Source organism: Urocampus carinirostris, chromosome 4 (genome assembly GCF_059441175.1).
Source record: "Urocampus carinirostris isolate Australia breed hairy pipefish chromosome 4, RoL_Ucar_1.0, whole genome shotgun sequence".
Taxonomy (NCBI): Eukaryota; Metazoa; Chordata; class Actinopteri; order Syngnathiformes; family Syngnathidae; genus Urocampus; species Urocampus carinirostris.
The window spans coordinates 49,873,694-49,897,041 of record NC_142352.1 but is presented as its reverse complement, the minus strand read 5'-3'; the positions used below and the strand labels follow the sequence as shown (position 1 = coordinate 49,897,041).

The 23,348-nt window shown below is 37.9% G+C and overlaps 1 protein-coding gene across 1 annotated transcript in view; it reads right to left on the bottom strand.

The window, feature by feature from the left end:
* Positions 1-22,446, bottom strand: part of greb1 (growth regulating estrogen receptor binding 1) — a 79,722-nt gene extending 57,276 nt beyond the window's left edge. Inside the window, exons 1-5 of the mRNA XM_088334776.1 lie at positions 22,341-22,446; positions 11,976-12,136; positions 4,785-4,892; positions 3,329-3,505; positions 3,053-3,235 (exon numbers count right to left, since the gene is read on the bottom strand). Of these exons, the coding sequence (XP_088190902.1) occupies positions 3,053-3,235; positions 3,329-3,505; positions 4,785-4,892; positions 11,976-12,129 (622 nt within the window). The 5' untranslated portion in view covers positions 12,130-12,136; positions 22,341-22,446. The remainder of the gene's footprint in view (positions 1-3,052; positions 3,236-3,328; positions 3,506-4,784; positions 4,893-11,975; positions 12,137-22,340) is intronic.
* Between the last annotated feature and the right edge of the window lie 902 nt (positions 22,447-23,348).

Sequence of the window (23,348 nt, the reverse complement as noted above, 5' to 3'; positions counted from 1 at the left end):
GCCGGCTGTGGTTGTTGAACTGAGTACTTCATGCTCTGTCCACTCCACGCATCGGCCCGGTATTGCAGTACCTCCGGGAACGGTGCATTCGCAATGATCGCAGCAAGGCTTTAGGGCTAGGACCTTAGCTTGGCCTTTTGGCTGAGAGTAAGTGTCCCGGCTCCTAGGCTTTGTAGCGTATTATGAACTGACCGATAACGGATAATGGATAATGAATAACGAAGATAGAACAATAACCCTTAAAAACCCCAAACCCCACCCTTTTCCTTTTTTGGTCACTTCCTCATTGGCTCTGATTTCCACTCACACCTGGTGTCACTTGCCCTGATTGCACCCTAATCACCTCTGCTGCTCACTATTCAAGCACTTCAGTTTTTTGACACATTTGCTAATTTTTTGCCACTTTTATCTTTTTCAAGCGTCTCAGCCTGCCAGATATTTGGACTCTTTTCAAATGTGATTTTACTATATTACTGACACCTTGACTGCCCCTGGACCTTGACAACTGCCTTCAGTTATTCAGATACGATTGCCTTGACATTTTGCTACCGTGCCACCCAGAGGGGGTCCATGAAACAAGGGGTTTGGCAATATTATTATTTGATAAATTTAATCAAATCATCAAACACACAGTGAAATAAAATGTGCAGATTAATTAACTTAATTATCAGATTTGGCAATTTTGTTTATTTTTTGTCTCATTGTATGGTGTGAGCCCCCCCTTAAAAAAAAAAAAAAATCAAAATTTTGCTTTTGAAAAAAGATCCCCTACTTTATACAAAAAAATAATTTAACAAATTAGGTTCACTGTAGAGCCTCTTAATGATGTAAATGCACGGAGGAAAAAACGCCCATAGTAATTGTGGCGGGTGCTATGCACACAGCGCACTTCTCTCTGCCCAGCACTGTCCAAAGGTAAATACGTCAGTGTCCCTGTTTGCAATATTTTGTGATATTCTTACAAAATAACTAGTTTTGAAAACATTAAAACATTATGAAAAAAATGAAGATCAAAATAAGCATCAACGATCTTTAGTATTGAGGAAGACAGGTTTAAAGTGGTATATTTGTTGATATCAGACACAGCCTCAGGCATTACTGTATTCTTATTTCATAAATTTGATCAAGTCATCTAACATCCCACAATGAAATAAAATGCGCTGAGAAATTAGGTTTCGTCTGAAGAGCGGGTTATGTTGAAATTTGTCTTTAAATATATTTGTTTTCCAATACTGTAAAATTCTAGAAGAAATAAATACTAAACAGCTAACTTTTACGTATAATTCCACTTTTTGTCATAATTTAAGAACAGGATTGTACATTGTTTACAGTACCGGTGGTGTTTTAATTCGTCGTGGCTTTTTCTAAAATGTATATCAATCTTAATCTTTTACGTAACAATATACTATGTAAACTTTTTATAGATTAGGAAAATTTGTTAAAATTGAAGTTTGGAAATAATTTCTAAGAAAATAAAATGCTTTTTAGACAATGCACTTTTATTTTACAATTATAGTTATTGATTTATTATTAAAAATTATAGTATTGAGTATTACGATCAAAGATATACGATTTTTGGGTTACACTTAAGTGATTGTGACATGTTATTCTAATAACAAAAATAATGAAATCATTTTACCAAACTCTCTTTCCACAAAATAGAATTTGGAACCCTTGCCATTAATAATTAAGTTATTTAAATACAAAAGTAGTTGCGTATGAATTAATATTGTTATGCATTAATTTGTCGCACGTCCCGAACACGTCTGATAAAAGTAAGATAAAAGCAGATGGCCGCAGTGGGCAAGAAATATAAAGACTATTTGAACTCACTTAGGCATTGTTAACACATACAGTAATCCCTCGGTTATCGCGGTTAATGGGGACCAAAACCACCCGCGAAAAGAGAAAATCCGCGAAGTAGCGACGCCCCGTCAAAAATGCTTAAAAAAAAACAAACAAAAAAAAACAATTTAAAAAAAAAAATGTTTTAAATTATTTTATTTTATTATTTTTATTATTTTTTAGACCCGCTTAATGGGGACCATAACCACCCGCGAAAAGTGAAAATCCGCAAAGTGGCTACGCCACTTCAAAAATGCTTAAAAAAAATAAAACATAAATAATATATATTTTTCTAAATTATTATTTTTTAGACTCGCGAAGCTCTGAACCCGCGAACGTGGAACCGCGAAGTAGCGAGGTCCTACTGTACTTAATAGAGAAAATATTCCACTGTCAACTTTTTTAAGACACCTCAAATGATGAAATGATCTACACCTAAATAACACCTAAAACTCACATATGTCATGGGTTTGTGCCTGCAGTCTCGCCAAAAAGTCTTCTCCAAAAGATGGTGGCTTTATTCAATTTTCTAATCCCCTTTACTTTTCCTCTACCAAGGTGATTTCAGTTAGACAATCAGCCACCTCTGCTATAAATACCGGGGATCCCTCGTCTTTTTGCTGAACCTTTTTTTTGATTCCTGAAAACTTTCACTCACTAAAACAAAAAGCTTCACCTCCTACAACCTCTTCCTTCACGTTCCAAATTCTCCACTCCAAGACCTGCCACTCCAACTTCCTTTTTAAATGTATTCCTAAGTCTCCTTTTCAAGATTCCCTCCAACACAAGATCGCCTCTAAGGTTTCCCTCCTTGTCCCAAGACTTGCAACTCCAATAGTCTTCTTAAAGTTATTCGCAATTCAAGTTTCCCTCTCAAGATCTCCTCTTCTGCTATTCCGGTCCCACACCCACTTCTCGTCTGCAAAGTCTCTTGCTGTTGCTGTGTGAATAAACGTCCCTCTAGTGGGGTTAGACCACATCCCTTGTATCCTGCATTTGGTACTGTCCAACACCTTGTGACACAACAACTTATGAAGCTTGAAATAGACCGAAGAATTTCCGAATAGAAATAGTTAGGAAAACTAACAAAGCTTTCCCTAAAGCTAATAAAAACAAATGGAATTAGCAAAATCTAAGAAAAAAAAAACATAGAAAGACTAACTACAGTGAAAAATCCAAAAATATTTTACAATATGACCAATCTTACCGTGTCCCCTCCAGCAGATGGGAGCTCCTTTAACCAGCACACCTTGGTTGTTGCGATACAGGTGGAACTTTAAGTGCTTTTGTTTCTTAGGCTGCGTGTTGAGTTTCAGATTTATATGATTGGCAAAGTCTGTGAAGTATCGGAAGCCTTTTTCCCCACATCCCATGCAATACCCCGAGAAGCCTGCAGGCAAAAACACGTGAGAGTAAATCGGATGGCTTTCCAGCTGTCGCTAATGGACACTTTACGCTCAGCGCTGTTTGCTTTCCATCTAACCCAGCAGAGCGTTGTGACCCCGTTCATCCGGCAGGAAACGATGGTCGACTGCGCCCACCAGCAGGTTATCAGGAAGGGAGGGGGACTTCAGCCCGATCAGCATGAATCCTGGCAATACATCCAAGGAGTCGGACGCCAATGATGACAGACGCAGATCCCTCCCTGCCTGACAGAAGCCTGTTGGGAAGAACGCTTGTTATTTTTGACTTGCTGTTCTGGCGGCTCATGAAGAGTACCGTATTTTCCGCACTATAAGGCGCACCTAAAAGTCTTAATTTTTTTCAAAAGCTGACCATGCGCCTTATAACACAGTGCGCCTTATATATGGCTCAATATTAAATTCGCAAGGTCTCGCAACTTACTCAACAACCGCCGACTCGATTTTACCCCGAACGTGGAGTAGTCCGCGGTGTATGCTGGGATTTATATACCGGCGTTTCATTGGCTAACCAATGTGTCAATCATCATTTGAATCGATCACTATTGGCTGAAGTTATTCGGAGCCTCGGATTGGCTAGATGGCCAAAACAAACCCTGCAATCGGCCGAGTTTAGCAATGGCGTAGCAAGTCCGCGGTGTATGCTGGGATTTATATACCGGCGTTTCATAGGCTAACCAATGTGTCAATCATCCGTTAAATCGATCGCTATTGGCTGAAGTTATTCGGAGCCTCGGATTGGCTAGAGGGCCAAAACAAACCCTGCAATTGGCCGAAAAAGATGTGTCAATCATCCGTTAAATCGATCGCTATTGGCTGAAGTTATTCGGAGCCTCGGATTGGCTAGATGGCCAAAACAAACCCTGCAATCGGCCGAGTTTAGCAATGGCGTAGCAAGCTTGCTAAAGTACGCCACAAAGAAACATGTTTCATTAGTCTGTATTTGTAAATATTCTACTCTCCTGGATTTACTTCACTCACGGTTGTAAGAAGACCATGATTGCGTATCATTATTGAACGTGAGAACTTAGGTGAGTTATGCGGCTTTATATTTTCCCGGTATCTTGTTTTAGAACGATCTTGATGTTGCTGTGATGAGTTGAGTGAATTAAACTCAATTATAAGTGTTTATTGTCATATGCACAATAAAGTTGTGAGCGAAAAAGAAAATAGAAACATAGAAATGTTTGGCATTTCTTGAATCCCAAGACTTCAACCTTCCGAATGATATTTGAAATGACGCATTTAAGTGACATCGTACGGAAACCGCATCCGCACGTGTCTACGACACATATTTGCTTCTTTGCAAGCTTTGGGAATGTTAAGGGGGTAATCAGTTTGACTGAATCATCTGACTGTTTTGTCGACGTTCCCATTGTAGCGCCTTATAATCCGGTGCGCCTTATCTATGGAAGATATAGGACCAAAAACTATTTTTTGGGGGTGCGCCCTATAACCCGGTGCGCCCTATAGTGCGGAAAATACGGTAAACCTATTCTAAACAGAATGTGTGCAAACCATCAGTGGCGCAGCATCCCTCAGGTGGGGGTTTCATCTGATAAGGAATCGGCGGACTGTTGGATTCTGAGCCATCTTCATCTTCTTCATCATCGTTCTCGGTGCTACCTGTTGAGGGCGATGTTAGGGAAACAAGGAATATTGCAAATAATGATATTATACGTGCATACAGGGTTCCTTGAGGTTAAAGCAAGTTCAGTTTAAGACTTTTTAATGCCTTCTCAAATCAAATTGAAGAACAAGTCGACAAAAGTGCACACACACAAAAAAAATTCTTGCAATCAATACATCATGCCTAATGCATATTACCTGACACTGATTTTAACCATGGTGGACAACCACTTCTCACTAAATGTACACTTTCCCATGGTCCAAAGTAAACATGCCTGTCCAAAGTTGCTACAGTGCATCCGGAAAGTATTCACAGCGCTTCACTTTTTCCACATTTTGTTATGTTACAGCCTCATTCCAAATTGTATTAATTTAATCTCTTATCTCAAAATTCTAGACAAAATACTCCATAATGACAATGTGAAAAAGTTTTGGAAATAGAAAACTAAGAAATCACATTTACATAAGTATTCACAGCCTTTGCCATGAAGCTCAAAATTGATCTTTTTTCCACTGATCATCCTTGACATCTTTCTACAGCTTAATTGGAGTCCACCTGCAGTAAATTCAGTTGATTGGACATGATTTGGAAAGGCACACACCTGTCAATATAAGGTCCCACAGTTGAGTGTGCATGTCAGAGCACAAACACCAAACATGAAGTCAAAAGAGCTGTCTGTAGACCTGCGAGATAGGATTGTCTTGAGGCACAAATCTGGGGAAGGATACAGAAAGATTTCTGCTGCTTTAAAGGTCCCAATGAGCACAGGGGCCTCCATTATTCGTAAATGGAAGACATTTGGAACCACCAGGACTCTTCCTAGAGCTGGCCGGCCTTCTAAACTGAGCGATCGGGGAAGAAGGGTCTTAGTCAGGGAGGTGACCAAGAACCTGATGGTCACTCTGTCAGAGCTCCAGCGTTCCTCTGTGGAGAGATGAGAGCCTTCCAGAAGGACAACCATCTCTGCAGCAATCCACCAATCAGGCCTGTATGGTAGAGTGGCCAGACGAAAGCCACTCCTTGGTAAAAGGAACATGGAAGCCCGTCTGGAATTTGCCAAAAAGCACCTGAATGACTTTCAGACCATGAGAAACAAAATTCTCTGGTCTGATGAGACAAAGATTGAACTCTTTGGTGTGAATGCCAGGCGCCATGTTTGGAGGAAACCAGGCACCGCTCATCACCAGGCCAATATCATCCCTACAGTGAAGCATGGTGGTGGCAGCATCATGCTGTGGGGATGTTTTTCAGCAGCAGGAACTGGCAGACTAGTCAGGATAGAAGGAAAAACGAATGCAGCAATATATAGAGATATCCTGGATGAAAACCTGCTCCAGAGCGCTCTTGACCTCAGGCTGGGGCGAAGGTTCATTTTTCAGCAGGACAACAACCCAAAGCACACAGCCAAGATCTCAAAAGATTGGCTTCAGAACTACTCCGTGAATGTCCTGGAGTGATCCAGAGTCCAGACTTGAATCCGATCGAACATCTCTGGAGAGATCTGAAAATGGCTGTGCACAAACGTCTCCCATCCAACCTGATTGAGCTTGAGACTTATTGCAAAGAAGAATGGGCAAAACTGCCTAAAGATAGGTGTGCCAAACTTGTGGGATCATATTCAAAAAGACTTGAGGCTGTATTTGCTGCCAAAGGTGGATCAACAAAGTATTAAGCAAAGGCTGTGAATACTTATGTAAATGTGATTTCTTAGTTTTCTATTTTTAATAAATTAAAAAAAAGGTAAAAAAAAAAACGTTTTCACATTGTCATAATGGAGTATTTTGTGTAGAATTTTGAGATAAGAGATTAAATTAATACAATTTGGAATGAGGCTGTAACATAACAAAATGTGGAAAAAGTGAAGCGCTGTGAATACTTTCCGGATGCACTGTATGTGTATTGTGGGTAGACCTAAGACCTGGGTCTGCTTTGAAAGGCCCGACAAAAACCACATCAGCGTTTTGTCACGTGATGTTCCAATGCATCAGTGAATTATTAAAAGACAATTGATAAATGTGACAATCTTTTTTAACAAATATAAATTGTAATAATGTGTTCACATTTTAAGACTTTTTAATGCCAATTAAAGGCTTATTTTTAGAAAAACGAATTCAATGTATTTAAAGACTTTTCAAAAATCTGCAGGAACCCTGTTATAATGTTCACCTCTCATTTATTTGATAAAAGAATTTGATAAAATGTTTTCCTTTTTTCTCATCTCAAACAGCATTTGGGGGTTTGGTCACCTAATGACTCCCAATGACAGGTGTTTAAACACATTGGTTGGGTTGAGGGAGGAGGCTGGGAATCCCCTCCGCTGTATCAATCTTCTAAAACGAGTCAAGAATGTGAGTGTGTTCCTGACTCTTGCCACCTCCCACTAGAGCACACGTGTAAACTCCCGGCACACAGGCCTCATTCGGCCCGCCGTGTAATCATATCCGGCCCGCAAGACCATTTTACATTATTGTTATTAATGGCCCGTCAATGTGAACAACGCCGCCTCATCCCTGGACATCATATTATGAAGTTTTAGTCACTGCACCTATTCCTTCATATATGACGTATACTCCACTATATACCAGGGGTCGGGAACCTATGGTTCGCGAGTCATATATGGCTTTTTCTATGAGTACCTATGGCTCAGAGACAAATTTAATTGTATGCAAATTTTTCTCCATCTCGTTAAAAACTTGAGCTATAATTCCTGTTCAGATACACGCATAGCCAAACCAAAGCTGAAATGTAAAGCAGTACTTTTCAGGATATATAGGGCACGTTTTCACTACGATTTACAATCAAGGTGTCACACAAAAAAACCTCGTTTTGGCTGTACAACGCTAAAGAATCCTTTATATAAAAGCTCACTATATAATCTGTGTTTTGTGTTGAGATACTTTTTGATGAATCCACGGAACAAATTGTAAATACGCGAAAACACCGGAAGAGAACTTAAAGTTATTTGATTGGGTGAGTGGGAGGGGTGGGTGGAGCTATGCAAAACGTGCAAGCACTCCCTCCCATCTCTCACCCTACTCCGTCTGCGCCAAAGGTAAGCACATCAGGCTCCCTGTTCTCAGAATGTGACGTTTTTACAAAATAACTGCTTGCATCTGGTTTTGAAACCAATATGTATGAAAAAAAAGGGTCAAAATGAGTTTAACCAATCTTGAGTAATTGCAAGAAAGAGACAAGTTTAAAGTGGTATGTTTGTTGATTTTGGGACACTGGCTCTGGCATTATTCTCTTTTCATAATTTTTATCAAATCATCAAAAATAAATGTGTTGAAAACTAAGCTTTTGAGTCATAAGAGCAAAGAAAACTTAATGATTAGAATTGTAATTTCTGAAAAATACATGTTTTATGTATATTTCCAGGTTTTGTAGCATTTTTATATTTCTACTTTTGACAGGAGATATATTAAGGAGAGCAAAATCTTTTGGGATATTTTTTTTCAAATATATACATTGACATAGGAGCAAAGGAATTTGAATGTTAATTTTAATGTTAAGTTTAACTTAAGTTCTAAGTTGTATAATTTAACAAGATATCTTTCTTTAGATCAAAATAATAAATACTGTATAAGTGATTTAAGGTTTAAATTTAATATTCTTGTCTGTTTTTATTCATATTTATGTTCCAAAAACATTCAGTTTAAGTATGTTCAATAAATGTTTATCCTGGTTGGCCCGCGACCTTGTGTGTTTTGAATTTTGGCCCCTTGTGCAAATTGAGTTTGACTTCCCTGCACTAGAGGGATATGGCTCCGCAGGTTCGAGAGCGTTCTCCATTTGGGCCCCGATGTTGTGGAATGCTCTGCTCCCTGAGATTCGATCTGCAACCTCAGTGGAACTGTTTAAATCTAAGCTTAAAACACACTTCTATACTATAGTTTATAAATGACCTATATTTTCATGTTGACAATATCTGTAATATTTGTTATTGCAATATCCATTGCCGCCTGGTCATCCTGGAAGGTGGATTACCTCATGTGTGATCCCTTCTCAAGGTTTCTTCATTTTCCTCATGTTGAGGTTTTTGAGTTTTTCCTTGCCCTCATGTAGGTTTTAGATCAGGGGATGGTGTAACAATAGTCTGTGGTCTGTGCAGCCCTTTGAAATTCCTTGTGATTAAGGGCTATACAAATAAACATGACTTGACATGAGTACATACATACAAACTAAGCATTGTAGGTAACAAATGTGTTGAAGTATCGCAACAGGATTTGGTGGTAAGAGCACCAATTCTCAACTATTAGACAACTGGGTTAGACATGACACATGAAAAGGAATTACATTTTATGGCATCATAACACTATTTTAACAGTATGTGGCTGAATACGTTGGGCCATGATTAAAATAATTTATTGACACTAAATCTGACTTGGAAATACATTAAATAAATACATCAGAAGTTTCATTTTGGTATTCTGCTCATAATTTACTTTGTCAATAAATGATTTTAATCATTTCCTCTTTGTTATTAAGCCTATTACTTTGACACAGATAACCCAAAGTGGTCTTGTGGTTACGAATGTAACGGGCACCAAAACTTTATTTTTTGGGTACAAAAAGTGTGCGTTATACACGTATAAATATGGGATTTCGAGGATTTATATGTTTTTTTTTTGCAACAGTTCTACTATTTATTGGTATTTAACCATTTTCTGACAGACGGATGGGTTGAGAGGGTGGATGGATGGAAAGAGGGATGGAAGGATACCTGGAAAAGTGGGTGAAAGGATCAGATAGATAGATAGATAGATAGATAGATAGATGGATGATTAGATAATGTACAGTGACTTGCGAAACTATTTTGGCCCCCTTGAACTTTGTGACCTTTTGCCACTTCAAACATAAAGAAATAAGACTGTAATTTCTTGTGAAGAATCAACAATAAGTGGGACACAATCATGAAGTGGAACACACTTTATTCGATATTTTAAACTTTTTCAACAAATAAAAAACGAAAAAGTGGGTGTGCAAAATTATTCAGCCCCAATGAGTTAATACTTTGTAGCGCCACCTTTTGCTGCGATTACAGATGCAAGTCGCAGCTGTAATCGCAGCAAAAGTCAGTTTTGCACATCGAGAAATTGATATTTTTGCCCATTCCTCCTTGCAAAATAGCTTGAGTTCAGTGAGGTTGGATGGAAAGCGTTTGTGAACAGTAGTTTTCAGTTCTTTCCACAGATTCTCAATTGGATTGAGGTCTGGACTTTGACTTGGCCATTCTAACACCTTGATATGTTTTTGGTGAACCATTCCATTGTAGCTTTTGCTTTACGTCTTGGATCATTGTCTTGTTGGAAGACAAATCTCAGTCCCAGTCTCAGGTCTTTTGCAGACTCCATCAGGTTTTCTTTCAGAATGGTCCTGTTTTTGGCTCCATCCATCTTCCCATCAATTCTAACCATATTACTTGTCCCTGCTGAAGAAAAGCAGGTCCAAACCATGATGCGGCCACCACCATGTTTGACTGTGGGGATGGTGTGTTAAGGGTGATGAGCTGTGCTGCTTTTACGCCAAACATAATGTCTTGCATTGTTGCCAAAAAGTTCGATTTTGGTCTCATCTGACTAGAGCACCTTCTTCCACATTTTTGGTGTGTCTCCCAGGTGGCTTGTGGCAAACTTTAAACAAAACCTTTTATGGATATCTATAAGAAATGGCTTCCTTCTTGACGACACTCTTCCATTAAGGCCAGATTTGTGCAGTATACGACTGATTGTTGTCCAATGGACAGATTCTCCCACCTCAGCTGTAGACTTTTGCAGTTCATCCAGAGTGATCTTGGGCCTCTTGGCTGCATCTCTGATCAGTTTTCTCCTTGTATGAGCTGAAAGTTTAGGGGGACGGCCCGATCTTGGTAGATTTGCAATGGTCTAATACTCATTCAATTTCAATATTATTGCTTGCACATGCTCCTTGGGATGTTTAAAGCTTGGGAAATCTGTTTGTATCCAAATCCAGCTTTAAACTTCTCCACAACAGTATCTCTGACCTTCCTGGTTTGTTCCTCGTTCTTCATGATGCTCTCTGCACTTTAAACAAACCTCTGAGACTATCACAGTGCAGGTGCATTTATACAGAGACTTGATTACACTTAGGTGGATTCCATTTATCATTGTTAGTCATTTAGATCAACATTGAATCATTTAGAGATCCTCACTAAACCAATGGACAGAGTTGGCTGCACTGAAAGTAAAGGGGCTGAATAATTTTGCACCCCCACTTTTTTTTTTTTTTAACTTTGTTAAAAAAGTTTAAAATATCAAATAAAGTGCGTTCCACTACATGATTGTGTCCCACTTATTGTTGATGCTTCACAAAAAATTACAGTTTTATATCTTTATGTTTGAAGTCTGAAATGTGGCAAAAAGTCACAAAGTTCAAAGGGGGCAAATCGTTTCGCAAGCCACTGTAGTTACAAAAATTGCTGGCTCGATAAATAGAAAATAAGGGGATAAAATAGTTTTCTGACTAAGTATTTTGAAGTTCTTATGAAAGCTAAAATGTTAGCTACATAGGTAGTTGTTAGCTACATAGTAAGTTAGTGTCAAAATCGAGAATAAAGATTGTCTTTGTTCAAAGTTGAAGTATCTATCTTGCCAGCTACTTAAATTGGTAGAGGAAAATCTAAACAATAAAAAAACATGGAGAGATAGTTACACAAATCTAGTTAATAATTATTATTTAGGGGGAGGTATAATTTTCTGATCTATTATCTTATTGTGCTTATGGTAACCAGTTGATTAGTTACATAGGTAGCTAGGTATCATACTATTTTACTAAGTATCTATAAAGATACAACCAGGATAGCCTGTAAATGTAGTTTTTATATCTCTGTACATGGGTAGTTATGTTATTAGCGACACAGTTAACTGGTAACATGATTTTTCAAGAGTTTAAAGCAACTATTTAAAAATGCTGACTTTATGTTCCACACCCACCCTTGACAATTACTCTTGGAAAGCTTTGATTTTTAATTTTTTCTTCGGGGGTTGGCAGGTTTACCTCCATTTAACTCAATTTAATCGAGATTGTGAAAGTTGCACGTGGGGGTCAGGCTAACTCACCAATGTGTGCCAATGGCTGCTCTGCCTCCAGGTAGAGTTGGGAGAAAACTGGCCGTGGAACAACAATGTTGGACCTTAGTGATGCTTCAATAGAGTTGTGAAGGACTTCTTCAAAGCGTGTGGTCCGTAGCTGGCCCGCATAGGAGTTCCCCATTGGTGGTCTGAGAAAATAAAATAACGTTTTGTTAGGAGGATATTCATGACTCTTTGTTGTTTACGTCCTTACATATTTGATCAACAAACAGACTGCCAAAATAGGCCTATTCATGAGTGTATTGATTAGAATCATTATAATCATGTCATTAATCACTCAGTACATTCCATTTCTTTTATCTGACTGTATTCCTTACTTCTTATTCTGTAGTAAAGGTGAATCATCAACCAGTCTGTGTGCTAACTGCAGTTTTCCAAACGTTATTTGTTGAGATAATGTTATTGAAACTGGGGAGGAAGTATCCAGAAGTGCATTCAGTGTACAAATTGTGCCAAACAAATCATGCAAATGATTATGTGGTAACCACTGATGGGAAAAGCCTACCCAGCTGCTAATCTGTACATCTGTTTTTTTTTTTGTCCTTGCACTACTGGCAGTTCTCTTGTACCTAGCCACTCCTTTGCACATGTGTTCTCCTCTGCACTACCGTACTCCATTGTTATTGTTATTTTATAGTGACTTGTTTACCTGACTGCCCATTTTGCACATCTGTTCAGCTGCTCCTCTTGCACTCTTTGCATTACTGTATAGTACTCATAGCTATGATTATTTAGAATATTATTTAGTATTTCAGTACTTCAACTCAATACTACATATTTATATCTGTACATTCAAGGAAACTGTGCGGGTCAGATGTATCGACATTTCGTTCTGTATACATGTGTACAAGAATGACAATAAAGTAAATCTGAATCGGAATCTGAAAAGCTTACACTACATCATATTATGAATTATCTGATGAGGGAAAAAGCGAACAACCGATTCTTAAAATGTGTTTTAGCAAAATCTTATCAATTGTTACCCACTATGCAGTCGATAGTACAATATTACGACAAAAACAGATCAAAATGTTTATCTCCAAACACTGTATGATTAAAAGTGAAGAGAAGAAATAAAAGGCAAACGAGAATCCTTATAAGATAATTGATTACACAACCATGTCTGATTGAAGACGTAATTGTTCTTCTTTTATTCCAAGCGTGATCAACCCCAAAAAAAAGCAGAGACAGAAGCCCGAAATTTCCAGAGGAACATCTTCACCTTAAGTAAAGTTACTAATGGAAGCATGTGTCCAGACAGCATGCCATAAAATCAGTTGTACTGACAGAGTAAGGACACCCTGACCTAGACGCTACTCCCTTTTTTTCTCCCTTCTCTCTCTCGTTCCTGACAGCTCTCAATGGTTGACCACAACTTTAACGCAGAAAACACTCGCTCAAAATGTAGTCTTTACAACTGACACTCGGATTCAAAGTCATGTCGAGTGAGTACAGTCTAAATCATTCATTTATTATGTATAATAATGTATTGTTCTCTACAATACTCGTTATGCAGAATAAATAAATTTGCCAGTTTTGTAAGTTGTATTTAATACTATCAAACACTGCAATAGGTTCAGTAGGTATATTGATGACCAAAGTGGGTCTGACTGGAGGTAAATTACAGGGGTGGATGTTCACGCCAACATAATCTCCCCTCCGCCCATATGCTGACAACCCCCACTTCACATGCAAATACACACATGAAGACAAACACGACTGGTTGACCGAGCAACGTGTAGTTCAGCAACAAATATAAACAGACCATGTATGCCATTTTTCTGACACAACGCCTTTTCTAAATTCCTAAAAATACTAACCAAGAACCTTTGTGGTGAAACCATTTTACGCAAAAGAAAGGAACAATACACCAAGAACTCTGGACAAAGAGAAGCAGTCTGTCCCCACAGTGAAAAACGTGTGTACATTTTTTTTCACAGCAGGAACAAAACATTCGGTCACTGGACACACTCAGGATCCACTTCAAAACTGTGTAACCCTTAATTGTGTGTGAGAAAGACCCATTAAAAGATGGAATAACAATGGAATTGTATTCTGATTCAGGTTCACACTGTATTCTTGTATTTTTGATACAGTGTTCTTTCTAGGGCTACAAAATTAATCGATAAATTCTAATTTAATCGACTATTAAAAGTGTCGGGAACTAATGACATCATTGATTAATTGTTACGAACAATTTATGAGCTACTAAGCATGTTAAATCAGAGTAAATAAGCATTGCATTTTGTTGAGAAGTTGAGTACTGTAGTACTACTTTTGTCTGGCATAGGCTGCCTTTGTTTTGTAAAAAGAAAAATCATATTGTACGTTTCATCATTACAACTGAAATTGGCTCTAAATATTTAAACACTAAAAAGTGAACAGTTTTCTAGGGAACAAGCGTGTTGCTTCTTGAAATACAGAATATATAAAACAAGATAAAGTAAAAAGAAAAATAATAATAGTGGCATGTTTAGTTCAACTCAAGGGGCAAATTCTATTATATCATTCGCAAATTTGGAATGCTTATCATATTCAAATCAAGTCAAGTTATTTTTATTTGTATAGCCCTTAATCACAATTAGTCTCTAAGGGCTTCACAAGTTATTACATATAAGATTAGGTTACTCGTATGCTATAGAGTAGAAGTGAGTTTTAAGCCTAGATTTAAACATTTCCACCGAGGTTGCAGATCGGATCTCTATTCAAAGTTTCAACCCAAAAAGTGAATTTGTTGACAACATTTGGAAAAGTGGTTTGTTTTTGCCTTGTTTTTGTATAAGTCAAAATGTAATATGATATTAGGGTAAGATAGTAGGAAATTATTATATTGCATATCTACATGTGTATAGCATACATGTTTATGTGTTTTTATGTATTTTCTGCCACGGTCGCCATGGCGACCAGTCTGCCGCGCCCCCGAACTCAAGCTGAAGCAGATCAGCTGATTGCTGGTCTGCTATTTAAGGCTGGATTGTGGGGTTTGCGGGTGCTGGCTCATTATATATATCCACATTCCCTGTCTGTTATGCCTTGTCCTGTTTTAGTTTAAAACTTTGTCCGTTCTGTTATGCCTTGTCCTGTTTAGTTGAGTTGGAAGAATCAACTGTTTGTTTTGTCACGTCCCAGAGTTTTGGACAACTTTTATTTTGTTAAATAAAACTTATGGATCGTCACGCAATTGAGTTCTCCCTTCCTGCCTCCTGCCTCCGTTCTGGTCCGATCACTCCTTCCCCCCACCACGCCTCGTGACATTTTCGTTTATTGTTTTTTTTTTGACACTTGTTTTTTTAAATTATTTTATATTATAGAATACTCTGTTTTTGTGCACTATATTTCCATTTTTCAATACCTATATTTGGACGAAGAGGACGAAATTAAAGGTGTGTTTTTTTAAGGATCCATTTAATTTATAATTATCAATTATTAAAACATTCAGTAGTTATAGCACTCGTTTTTCAGACTAATACAAGCACACATTTTACTATTACTCCCCAATAGTTTACTTGAAGTATATCTAAAATTACCTTTTACAGTCCCCAACTGCAGTTGTATAGATACAACTACTAGCTTTTTTCAGGGATGTCCAAACTATAACCTGGGGGTCATTTGTAAACCAGAGCCTGATTTATTCTTAAAATAACATTTAACATGGTCAATGATGCCAGTTGAAAATGAAAAACAGTTGGACACAGTGATAAAGGGATGGCAAATAATAAGCTCAACAGCCACTAATAAATTTTTGTACAAACACCTTTTCTAGACATGCAAATCTGTAAATAATCGGTTTCTGAATAAAATAACACTAATACTCACAGTAAAATATTAATTCCAGTTTTTGCTTTGTGTCGAGGTCTAAGTCTTACATTAACATCATTATTCAACAGGTACTAGAATCCTTTTTTTCCTTGTTTGGCTCTGAATGTAGATTTGCATGGGTGGATATACAGTGCATCCGGAAAGTATTCACAGCGTTCACTTGTTCCACATTTTGTTATGTTACAGCCTCATTCCAAATTGTATTAATTTAATCTCTTATCTCAAAATTCTACACAAAACACTCCATTAAGACAATGTGAAAAAGTTTTTTTTAACTTTTTTTGAATTTATTAAAAATAGAAAACTAAGAAATCACATTTACATAAGTATTCACAGCCTTTGCTTGATACTTTGTTGATCCACCTTTGGCAGCAAATACAGCCTCAAGTCTTTTTGAATATGATGCCACAAGTTTAGCACACCTATCTTTAGGCAGTTTTGCCCGTTCTTCTTTGCAATAAGTCTCAAACTCAATCAAGTTGGATGGGAGACTTTTGTGCACAGCCATTTTCAGATCTCTCCAGAGATGTTCGATCGGATTCAAGTCTGGACTCTGGCTGGGCCACTCCAGGACATTCACGGAGTGGTTCTGAAGCCAATCTTTTGAAATCTTGGCTGTGTGCTTTGGGTCGTTGTCCTGCTGAAAAATGAACCTTCGCCCCAGCCTGAGGTCAAGAGCGCTCTGGAGCAGGTTTTCATCCAGGATATCTCTATATATTGCTGCATTCATTTTTCCTTCTATCCTGACTAGTCTGCCAGTTCCTGCTGCTGAAAAACATCCCCATAGCATGATGCTCCCACCACCATGCTTCACTGTAGGGATGGTGATGAGCGTTGCCTGATTTCCTCCAAACATGGCGCCTGGCATTCACACCAAAGAGTTCAATCTTTGTCTCATCAGACCAGAGAATTTTGTTTCTCATGGTCTGAGAGTCATTCAGGTGCTTTTTGGCAAATTCCAGACGGGCTTCCATGTTCCTTTTACTAAGGAGTGGCTATCGTCTGGCCACTCTACCATACAGGCCTGACTGGTGGATTGCTGCAGAGATGGTTGTCCTTCTGGAAGGCTCTCCTCTCCCTCCCCACAGAGGAACGCTGGAGCTCTGACAGAGTGACCATCGGATTCTTGGTCACCTCCCTGACTAAGGCCCTTCTTCCCCGATCGCTCAGTTTAGAAGGCCGGCCAGCTCTAGGAAGAGTCCTGGTGGTTCTAAATGTCTTCCATTTACGAATAATGGAGGACACTGTGCTCATTGGGACCTTCAAAGCAGCAGACATTTTTCTGTATCCTTCCCCGGATATGTGCCTCAAGACAATCCTGTCTCGCAAGTCTACAGACAGTTCTTTTGACTTCATGCTTGGTGTTTGTGCTCTGACATGCACACTCAACTGTGGGACCTTGTATAGACAGGTGTGTGCCTTTCCAAATCATGTCCAATCAACTGAATTTACTGCAGGTGGACTCCAATTAAGCTGTAGAAAGATCTCAAGGATGATCAGTGGAAAAATTATGCACCTGAGCTCAATTTTGAGCTTCATGGCAAAATACTTATGTAAATGTGATTTCTTAGTTTTCTATTTTTAATAAATTCAAAAAAAGTTAAAAAAAAAAAAACTTTTCACATTGTCATAAAGGAGTATTTTGTGTAGAACTTTGAGATCAGAGATTAAATTAATACAATTTGGAATGAGGCTGTAACATAACAAAATGTGAAAAAAGTGAAGCGCTGTGAATACTTTCTGGATGCACTGTATCTCGATAGAGTTGTTAGCCACCCTGAAATCATGTGTATTAGTTTTATAAGTTTATCTTATGTGTCAAAAACTGGTATCAGCAGGCCACACAAGTATCGAATACCTTAAACTAAGACTGTGCTGTTCATATTAATATATGTAAAAGAAACGTGTAATTCATCATGAGAAAAATCTGTGAAAATGTTTCAAAGTTTTGGATAAGAAAATTATGCCATTTTATTTTAAAGTCTGTTTCACATCATTAGTTACCATTAGCAATCATGCGGAAAAAGTTAAATTAACCTGAGCTTATCCAAGCTTAGATAACCCTTTTACCTTTTATAAAGTCTAAGAATTGCCTCAAATCCAGGCCGTGAACATCTGTATTAAAAAAATGGTACTCAGGTAAGTTCGATGAGCTAGCATTACATTGTTATAAACTGATTATAAAAAAATAAACTGGGATCAGAATTCGAATGTATGCAACACGATAGTCCTAAAATGGGTTGGACATGGTTCAGTGTTTTTTCCTCAAACAGATGTACTCAGATGTTCTATATTCTGACATTTGTTTAGGAGAAACGCATGTTTCGACAAACACCTTCTGCTTCTACACTTCTATATGTAAAGAAACAATACAGAACGACATTGCCTCACGCCACAGACAGAGAAGGCGGTCATAATATAGAAAGAGCGGAAACAGAGGAAGTAATCACACCTTCTGGCAAACAGCAGACTGACGTTTACAACCATGGGGAGACACAGGATGAAAGAAGGGAAATGTTCTCCTGACCAAAAACTGGGACCAGCAGTCAAGCAACATAACAATCTAAATGACAAAGTGTCACTTTGCATTAGTAGCCTACTGAAATATGACAGGAAGAATATTTTATTTTCACAGCATGTGTTGAAGCATGTTGGACACCCCTGTTTAAAAGGGTATTTACCATTCAAAAAATTAAGGGATAAACAGTGAATATGCTATTGCTAATTCGGTTTTCATTTTTTCCCATGTGTTCAGTGGTTACAAAAATGTATCATATCGCAATCAATAATTTTCCACACTTAAGCAACATTTCATAGGCAGTTTACAACGAAAAAAATAAAATGGATGTTGAAAAGACATGTACTATGAGTGCTTAAATCTTTCACATAACCTTTGTTGATCTCTTCTGTGGCATGCCCCCCACCTCTGACATGGAAGTGGGAGATCCTTTCATCCCTAAATCCCCCTCTAGCCCCCGCCTCTCCATCCCTTCTTCTCTTTCTGTCTGTCTTTCACCCTGGGGTGAGCGACACTATTGTGGTGTTTTATGACCCTTTGGTCCCTGTCTTCTCATCACCACACTCAAGCACTCAAACACAAAACCTGTAGTTAGGACCCCCTTTAAACTCAGCAGCCCCTTTTCTTTCAGGATGTCACCGATACAGGCTGCTTAGCATTTCAACACTTTCTCGCTCTTATTTGAAGTTAACAACTTACTGGCTTTCATTTAACATCAATCCACAACATTCACATATTTGTGTTATGCCTAATTCACAACTGACATATAAAACACTTGAGCTTGCTAACGTATCTGAATATTTGTGTGGAGGAAACTTTTAAAAATATAAAGGCTTCAGTGAGATCTCTCTGCCAGTGAGCAGAGTCAAGATAAGAATGTTTAGGAAAGACTTTGATGCAACACGCACGGATGCGCACACAATCGGACGTGTTCTCGTTGGTTGGAGTTCTGTGGACACAAAGCTTGTCTTGGATAAGGGGTGAAAGGTCAACCCAGGAGAGGTCAGATAAGAACCCCAGGGTCTTTCTCTATTAACCAGGGCTGCATTCCAGTCGCACACACACCGTCCCTGCTATTCTCTGTCTTTTCAGTCTCACAATCTGGATTACAGTATCTCTCATCAACCACAGAACCTTGTACATATTGCATTTACAAATCCAAACACACACCTTCATGCAGTTGTGTATGACTTTAAAATATGGCATGTGCCGAAAGCAAAAGCTTTGCATGCCAGCCCAAGGTCCGAACACATGCGAAACGATGTCACACAAAAGCACACCCTTCGATGTGTTCCCAGTGCTGACCTATGACCCCGACGGAAAGCTCCCATTCACAGGTTGCTCAACCGTCATCGGATCGATGGCAGAGGGTAGACAACTGGCCCGCTGACAAGTCATCACCCCTTCTTCAAACACACACAGCGGGCCACACAATAAAACATCCACGCGTGACCACTTTGTGTCATTATATTCAATGCGATCAATCTAACTGCATGCCAGAATTGTCCCTGCTGATAACGTGATGTTTTAAAGCAGGGGTCGAGAACATATCGCTCGAAGATAAAATCGAACTTGCTCAATAATTTAATGAACAGTTAGACGAGGAGACAATTGTCACAAAAGAGAAGCCGAGAAAATACAGACTCCATAAAGGGTTTGATCCAGTATATATATTGGACACAATTTGAATTACAGTCAGGGTGTCACAGCCTAAATAATAAGCAGACTCTGTTTTGGCTGTAAATCACGAAATAATCAGGTATATGGAAGCTCATTAAATAATTTAGGGTTACGGTTGAGACACTATGATAAAAACTTAAAGAACAAACTTTAACTTTAACCCAAAATAAACATTTTACCTAATGGCTCGAGCAAAGTACCTAGAGCAATTTGATTGAGTGAGCCAGAGGAATTGGTAGAGGTGTACGCGGCCACTCTTTCTTCTTTGCCCAGTGCCGTCTGCACTAAAGGTAAACACGTTGGTATCTTTGTTTGCGGTATTTTGTGACATTTATGAAATAACCTGCACCTTGTTTTAAAATCATTATTTAGGACCAAAATGACAGAAAAGCCTATACACTCTTAAGTAACTGCGGGAGGCAGTCAAATTTTAAGTGGAATCTATATATTGATATGGGACACAGCCTCTGGCATTATTATGTCATAGATTTTAGAATTGCAAAGGCAATTTCTTAAATACATTTAGTCCATGTCGGACTATTTTTGGACTCAGTCAAATTTAGAACAGACTGCAGCAGATTTAGCCCAAAATGTCACAGTAAAAGTTGGGTTACTGATGGACAATGTTATAGATGTTGAACTGTCAATCAAAATAGCAAAAGTAATAACACAACCACTAGGAACCAGATTTATTATAACAAGTTAATGATGCAAATTACAGTGAATGGTGATGTTCTGCATTATACATTTTAGTGTTCCATTTTTTAAAAAATGTACTCACTTGAAAAAATAATGTGTACATTTGTAAAAATGTATATTTACTAATATAATAATTATTTACCAAATGTGATTCCAACCCCCACAGACAGATTACTTGTATGTTTCCTCATACTTGGCCCAAAAAGATGATTCTGATTCCACCAAGAACGTTGCATATGCTATCATACTACTGTGTCCTTGAGATGATTATTCCTTTTTGTCTTTCTCCAATAACTCCCTGTGTTGTCTAGCGTCAAGACAATCTGGATTATAAGCACGCACAACATGCAGTCCGTTCCCTGTCATCATGACTCACAACAAGCTCAGTTTATTTATGTGTCAGCTCATGAATGTGCTGCATACACAAGCATGAACACACACTCACAGTATTTTGTGATATGTTTCAAACAAAAACCCGGTGGCTAGCATGAAAATAGATTTTTCAAAAACAATATTGTTAGTATATTATATCAACTTCCTACAGCAGGGGTGGGAAAGTGTTTGGCCTTAAGCGCAACTTTGTTTTTCAAACAGACGGGCCAGTTATTTTAAAGAAGAGGGTTAAAAGCTAGAGGTGCAGTATATTCAATACATTCAATGGTTTATTATAGTAAAAACATAATATCATTTAAATACAAATTATTACCTTTTGAAAATATTGTATTAATGGGTCATTGCTACCCATTCAATGTTGGATAATGAAAAAGGGTTATTTTTCAAATTTTGGATGTATTAGTATTTTCTATGTGATTAGTAATTATGGCGATATCATAAATGATTGTAAAAATTCTGTCTAAAATTAAAACTTTGAAAGCTCAAGTAGATTTAAAGCTTTAACTCCAAGTCTCAACCTTTAAAGTTTTAACTTTGAGAGTATTGTTAATACTGAGTAAGTTGTGTAAACATTTGAATTTTGGACTCCATTTTAATCGTGAGTATTTCTATTAAGTCAGTACATTGTATGGAATTAAATACCACTATGAATAGATTTTTTTAACAATCATATTTTTTTAAACAATTAACATTTTACACTCCCTGAAAAAGATGTACTTCAATTTAGATTAGGAAAATATCGGATGGGTAAGTTATATGTTTGTTTTATCATCTAAATTAATTGATACAAATAGTTTTTATAATCAGGATTCTGGTGTCATGCTTTTCCCTGCTCAGTGACACACTAATGTAATAACTTGTGAGACATCTGAATTTTTACGAGTGGCAGTTATTAAAACTCCTTGTAGAAAAAGAGACACAAATGCCAAACATAAAAATACATTAAATTGGGTGACGTCACGTAAAATTAACATTTGAAAAAAAGTATCAGGAAGTGATAATTTCATTGGAGGAGATCAAAACTATTATTCTAACTCGCAAAACATTCTATGCCGCATTAATGTTGAATTTGATAGGAAATTCCCTTTAACAGGCAACACACACGCCATCATTGATTATTTTCCGATTGATCTTAAACACAGCATCACGATCCTCCTCTGAAGTGGAAAAAAATGTGTGCTGCGATGACACCACCCCTAAAATGTCGATTGAAACATACTCACCTTTTCTGCCGTACTGGACAAAGTTCGTAATTATTGTGAGGGAAAAGTCAGAAAATTGAGCCAGCTGTCTCCATCTCACCGGCCCGATACCAACTGAGGGTCGCGCGTGTCATCAATTTTGGTTTGATCCCTGCAGGAGGACAAGACCTCCCCCTCGTTTGGTGATGATATTGGTACGGTCCAACACCGTGCACGTTAGGTTGCATCCTTTATCTATTTCTTTGGTCGTATTTTGTTATATTATGGGCACATAAACGACAGACGGTAAATTGATGACAATTTTATTTCCAAAGGTATTTTGGTTTTCGATGAAATCATGTGCATTTAAAAAGTAAAAACACAATTGTTCCTTCTAAAGGAAATACAATAGGACTGTCTTTATAATTCACAGCAACGTAGTGAACATTCATTACACCGTGATTAGACGTGGCACCGCAGGATTAAAATGTAATAGAATACCGAAAAGGAAAAAATAAGATTAAAAAAAGAATGTTGAGATAAATAGACAAATGTTTACAAGAAACTGGCTTAAGTCATAATTGCACCACACATTTACCTTGGTTAAACATTTTCTGACTAATGTCTTCTCACAAAAACTCCACTCCAATTTCCCAATTATGTTGTAATTTGAATTATTTGCAAGTAATTATTGAAATAATTATCCCACACACCAGTGACTTGCATTCAGGGGAGGCATTAGTCATCATAGAAATATGAAAATAAAAACTTAATAAATTGTTAGATGTATCCAGTGTTAACGTTCTTTCTCCTTTAACTTCACAAATCAGGGATTATCTTTTTTCCAAATCGCTGCTTTTCACATGATAGTATGAATATTATGAGTACATTTAGTATGTGACGTATTACTCTGCCGAGTGTCTGCAGATGCAGAGTGAGGCACACGATTCTCTTGCCACACGGCAGAGGGCAATAATCAAACCAAGAGTTCTAATTGCGCTCACCTCAGCCTAAAACGATTTTCATTTGCGTGTTTGTAAACAAGTGTGT